Consider the following 6,000-nt stretch of genomic DNA (forward strand, 5'->3'; position numbering starts at 1 on the left):
AGTCGATCACAAATTTGTTGAGACAGCCAAAAATAATTACGGCTCTATTTCTTGTTCCGCCGAAGGTTTGGCTGACGAGACGTTCAGCCTTAGAGTTGCAAAGTCTGGACAGAAAGTGCTAGTATCTTTCCAACTCACATTCTACAATAACACTTTGACACTATGCGTTTCGTCCTACAGCTTGAATGTCTATTGGAAAATGTCTACGAAGAACTTCTACAAGATGAGCTCTCCTGAGAGCAAGCAGTTAAGTGACACTCCTACGTTCTTCCCTAATTCAGAAGGAAAACGCAGCTCATCGGCTTTACAGTTTCCAGCGAAACCTCTCTGGCCGGGCGCTCAAACGAGTATGATGGTTAAGAAGCATGATGCAATGTCTAGTGGGGACAGATACTACTTGACTAACTTTAAGCGCCTAGCATGCGAGCTCAATACTAATATCGCCGCACGGGTGTTGGAGTGAATGCTTGCCTCATTGTGAAAGTAGCTGTACTCCGGAGCAGTAAATCAACTGCTACCTTAATAGGGTACGGAAGCTTAAAGCTAAGCTTGAGTTAGAGCTCCTTGCAGAAGACTATCCCAATCAAAGCTTACTGCGTTTCTACGCTAGTGATCAGCCCACATTTACGTCGTGGATATGTGAGCGGAGAAACAACCGCCAGGAGTTGGCTCTATGAAGTTGTTGTTCAAGATTGATTCGAAGTCTTAATTGAAGGAGGAGAAAATTTTAGCGTGAGCCTGTTTGGACTCCTTCATATACGCAGCTTCTTAGAGTGATCTTCCTATCAATGCACCTGCCGGCAATATTCAATGTTGCTATGTTTTGCTGTTGCTTTTGTAATGTAATTTTTTGACATGAAAAATGGCGAATCGAAGACAGCTCATACCTCGCGAGCTATTCTTTTTGATATCAGCGACTGGTGAACGACGTATACTTGCAATAGAGGATATCTTCTTTAAATTGCAAATCAATTATGTTTTTACTCAGCAATTAACAGCTGTCACAACATTACACTTAAAATGCTTGTTATTATTGCCATTACAATATGCGAGTGAGAGCAGTAAAAGGGACATTAATAAAAATGACAATCGAGAAAGAACTATTTAAAATTGATGTACATATGTACCCGTCTATGATAAATTGAACAGTTGCATGCTAATTGCAAGCAAACAGTCGGAGAATACATTGTAGTTGCTTTTCTTAATGAAATGTAACACTTCCATAATCTTTTCTTTGGCTTTTATCTGAAAGGAAGAGTGTAATGCCAGCAGCAGTCGAAAGCAGAACAACCAGCCTGGCACACAGCATGACCGCACGCCGCCTCCCACCCAAGCAACAATGCAACGCAACATGCGTATGTATGTGTATCAAACGAGAAATGATAGAATGATGCAGTTTGCTCTTAAACTCAACACAGAACCTACCAAATAGCTACATACACATATGCATATATTCACATTTGATTGTGCTTGGGGCCTTAAGCATTCCGGAAATATAATATATGTACTTATGTATAATATATTATATTTATTTACAACAATTGTGCTAAGCGCGACCACAACAACATGAAAAACGAAGACGAGTTTGTCACTCTACTTTTGCTGCATTGTGTTGTTGCAGTTATTTCTCAGTCTGCTGCAGCGCGAAGAAGCACATATCAGAAAAATGTAGTGCAATACTGGCATAAAATGACCCAATTATTCCATGACTCTTCTGTACTTTCTTCATTTACAGTTTTAATGCTAGACATTTTGTTCGTTTTCCACTTTAATTCTTTTCCGCTCTGCGTCGTTAATATATGATTACAAGTTACTGATGGAATAGGTCTACGAATAAGGCAAGTGAAGGGGTTAGCCGAGTGGATTCTTGATTATGCAGTAAACCCTGTTTTATTTAGTTTTTGTTATGCATATATATTTCTCTTTTAAATGCGCTTATTTGTGATGTTGATTGACTTTAGTTATTGTTGTTGTTGTAGCGACAGACTTATGGCGAGTTGACAGTCCTTGTTGGGATAAACAATTCGAATCCGTTCTGGTTACGTAGACCCGACTGTCGTGGGAACGGTTGATGTGCCTACGTTTGACTTTTCAAAATTAATGGCCAAAAATTGCGTAAATTAGGGTAGTCGATTTAACAGTAATTTTACCATATACAATATGCGTTATCGAATTTGTTTCGATATGTTCGCTCTTAAGAGAGACTAGCAAGATTAGAGTGCCAGAAAAGTTTTGGTGTATGTCAAGTAATATTCCTGCAACTCTGTAAATGCCATAGCGTTTGATATGAGCTTACTTTAGATTATGGAAATGATTTACATTTTACAATATTCATCAGACGCTGATCAGTTTGACATTTTTCGTGAATTTGGAAAAAGAAAGGTTTCAGAATAAATACTCTAATTTATAACTATTACAGCACTAAAATTACTCTCAAGAAATTACTCTCACTTCTCATCACTTCAAACTTGCGAATGTGTACTATACATACCGCAAAACCTATCTAGTAAGGCTTGAACAACATTAAAAGCACTGCTCTGTGAGCATGGTGAATATCCGATAATTTTTGCTAGCAATGGTTGGCAAAAAAATATTTCCCTATCCTTGTAAATATTATTGCACAAGAGCACCATCGAGACAAAAATTGCTAAAGAAAATTTGTTACTGAGAATCTTCAGTTTCCTTACGGAATAACAGAACGCTCTTCGAATGCAGCATTTTTAGATGTCATTAAGTTGACAGAATTGTTGGCTTAGTACCAACAATTTTTAATGAATATTCTGTCAAACTCAAACGCAACATCTTAAGTTTAAAATCGTGCGGTTTTTTATATAAAATTCCCTACAGCTCGTTTATAAGGCAGAGGTAGCAGAACTGGTACCGATTTTAACAAAATCCCCATTGCTTTTGATGATGGCTAACTAATTATTCTTAGTAATCGTTTAAAATTGGAAATATAGGATTTTCCAACTCGATTTAATTCTGTATAATCTTTCTTATTTGTTTTCATTTTAACTATCCGGACTCTCTTTAGATAGTGTTTCTGTAACAAACAGTTGGAAAATTTGGTGAAACCTGGCAACACCGTTACAAAGCAATTACCGATGGGATTTATTTCATTATATTAATGATTAAGACCGTAGAGATCATTTTCAAAAGAACATAGAAGCTCTTTGTTTTGTTTTTATACCCCGAACAGGATATATTAGTTTACCACGAAGTTTGTACTAGAAAACGTCGGAGACCTTTTAGACATGTGGTTTTCAATGAGGCAATACATTTTTTGGAGACCCGAGTGTCTTCTTAGGAATGTGGTTTTCAATGAGGCAAAACATTTTTGGAGTTGGTTTTTTGTAGAGCAGGATACAGTTTTTAGAAACATATGAGTGTTCTGGAAAATGAATCGTGGAAAAGTTATGTGTTGATAGACGAAAATTTCCTAGGTAATCATTAAATACCTCAATATGAAGAAGTTATACAAAGTATATTGACAAATCTCTAGAATCTGAAAGCAAATTTTTGATACTCAAATTAGACTATCTCCGTAAATATCTGGATACATTATCGGATACTTTTGGAAGTTACAGAGCGGAAAAACAGAGAGAAAAAGAGAGAGAGAGAGGTTCAACCAGGATCTAAAAGTGTTTGAAGAAAGTTATAAAGATTGTGAAGAATGTCACATGATGGCAGATTACTGCTGGTCCTTAAAAGTTAGTGCCACTAAGAAATTAACAAAATAAACGCATTTTATAAAACGTTTTATTGAAATATAACATTATAACATTGTTCTCTTTGTTTACTTTGATATATGTATCCTTATTTTTTGAAACAAAACTGATACTATGAAGATATCTGCTATTTGGTTCATATTATCTGATTTTTGTAATGCAAAATGAAAATAGGGATTTGAAAATAAATAAAAACAAATCTTATAAAACCATTGATAGTTTCATGAATTGTGGGCACAAATATATCCAAAATCGATCTTATATCTAGAGCAACAAAACCACTGTAGACCAGTGTAGTCCTTAAGAAATTATCAAGGGGCCGTTACATACTCAAAAATACACTTATTGTTGTGCGCTATGGACAGAGGGAATCAATGATAAATATTTCTTCAAAAATCAAACCAGCTATAATGTAACGGTCTGTGGGGAAAGCTTTAGAGCCGGGATTTTGACTTTCTCGTGCTTGAATTATAGGCTATTGATATGAACGGCCTTTGCCGGCTACAATAATACAAGTATGGTGCTATGTATATGCCATAACGCCAGCAAAACAATCAATTTAATGAAGAAAACTTTTGGTGAGAATATTATCTCGCGCTATTTAACACCGGTGGTATATTTTTGTTATGTGAAGCCGCTTGTCTGCCCAAGACAACTGACGCCTTGGAAGAGAATATTCGGCTGCAATTTATTCGTGGCAGTCACTTTGAAGAAATCATTTTTAAAACATAGTGGAAAAGCCTTATCTTTATAAAAACATTAAATTATGGCATATGTGTTTTATTTCTTCTTGACCACAAGTCTAAAAACACCCTTTATAAATGATCAACATGTTGAACTGAGTTGATTCAGCCATATCCGTCTGACTGTATATTGTATATGCAAACTGGTTGAACACTATATACCATGTAGGTAATCACATATGGCTGTTTTACATACTGAACCATCAAATACAAGTCCTTGTACGGAACAGTTTTTTATTTGACGAGATAAATTCACTTAATTTGGCACAGATTATTGTTCAAGGAAACGCACAATTTCCGAACAAATAGTACATATCGGACCACTATAGCTTATAGCTGCCATACAAACTGATCGATCGAGATCAAGATTAAGATCGTTTTATACTCTTCATGATATAAGAAATGCACTTGTGAAAAGTATTATAGCTTCGGTACAACCGACGTTAACTTTTTTTTATTTTTCAACCGATTTTAGTTGACAGTTGATCGGCGCAGGAAATACCAAATCAAAATCAGCACGACACAAATATTAACTGACTTTCTTAGCATACTTATATTAACAGATTGTGTGGATTATGCCACTAATTCTTTCAATAGTTGGGCAGTAAGTATTCTAACAAAATTTAGGTTAGGCTTATCGATATATGTATGCATTTTTGAACTATTGATTGATTGATTGATTTTGTTTTGATTAAAAAAAATATGTTTTAAATTATTTTGAATATTATTATAATATCAAATATCAAGAATTACGCTATTGTTTGTTTACTTTTTAAGGGGACACATTTGCGGTCACAGTTAAATTATTGCCTTGTACACCATTAAAACATCTTGTTTACTTACCCTCGCATCAGCAAAGCTGTAGTCATTTCGCACGAAGGCAATCAGGTACATTGCGAAGATCAGCGACCACACATAAGTGTGCGTCAATCGCCGTTGGGCGCCACCACCCAAGAGACCTAGATGGCCTCTGGGCAACTTCATGATTCCTATGCTTCGATTGGATGCCAATAAGTCACGACTCCACACTTTCAGCGCCACAGACCCAATGGACGTGCGGCAACACAGCCAACACTATTGCAACTTGGCAACAAAAAATAACTGCTCAATATTGTTCTTAAACTATTCAACAGTTTATTTGCATTTAGCTGCTGCAACACAACAATTTATCGAAGTAATTTTGGCTTTTATCTGTCTATCGGCAGTTGCACTAAACAATTAGAATGTTCTGAGGAATGTCGCACTGTGAGCAGCTCTTTGCACAACTCCAACTTAAATTTATCGAATTTGGAAAATTCGTTTTATTGAATTAAAAATTAAAAAGAACCGTTTTGAAAAGTTTATTTTATTCAAAACTAAAACGAAGGCTACGACTATAACTACGACAACGGAATGAACGGAGGCGCACGACGTTTATGCCGTTGAGCGGCGTTACATCCAGTCGCTGCGAGCTGCTGAAAATCTGTCTCGATGATCGGTCGTCGAGCACTCTCCCCACATGGAGACCGACAAGCGTTCGAAGTGGTACT

At 36.3% G+C, this 6,000-nt stretch overlaps 1 protein-coding gene across 1 annotated transcript in view; it reads right to left on the reverse strand.

Annotated features, from left to right (window-relative positions):
* LOC126753259 (collagen alpha-5(IV) chain) overlaps positions 1 to 6,000 on the reverse strand; it is a 44,866-nt gene extending 38,866 nt beyond the window's left edge. Inside the window, exon 1 of the mRNA XM_050464530.1 lies at positions 5,315 to 6,000. Within this exon, the coding sequence (XP_050320487.1) occupies positions 5,315 to 5,455 (141 nt within the window). The 5' untranslated portion in view covers positions 5,456 to 6,000. The remainder of the gene's footprint in view (positions 1 to 5,314) is intronic.

This window comes from Bactrocera neohumeralis, chromosome 3 (assembly GCF_024586455.1).
Source record: "Bactrocera neohumeralis isolate Rockhampton chromosome 3, APGP_CSIRO_Bneo_wtdbg2-racon-allhic-juicebox.fasta_v2, whole genome shotgun sequence".
Lineage (NCBI taxonomy): Eukaryota > Metazoa > Arthropoda > Insecta > Diptera > Tephritidae > Bactrocera > Bactrocera neohumeralis.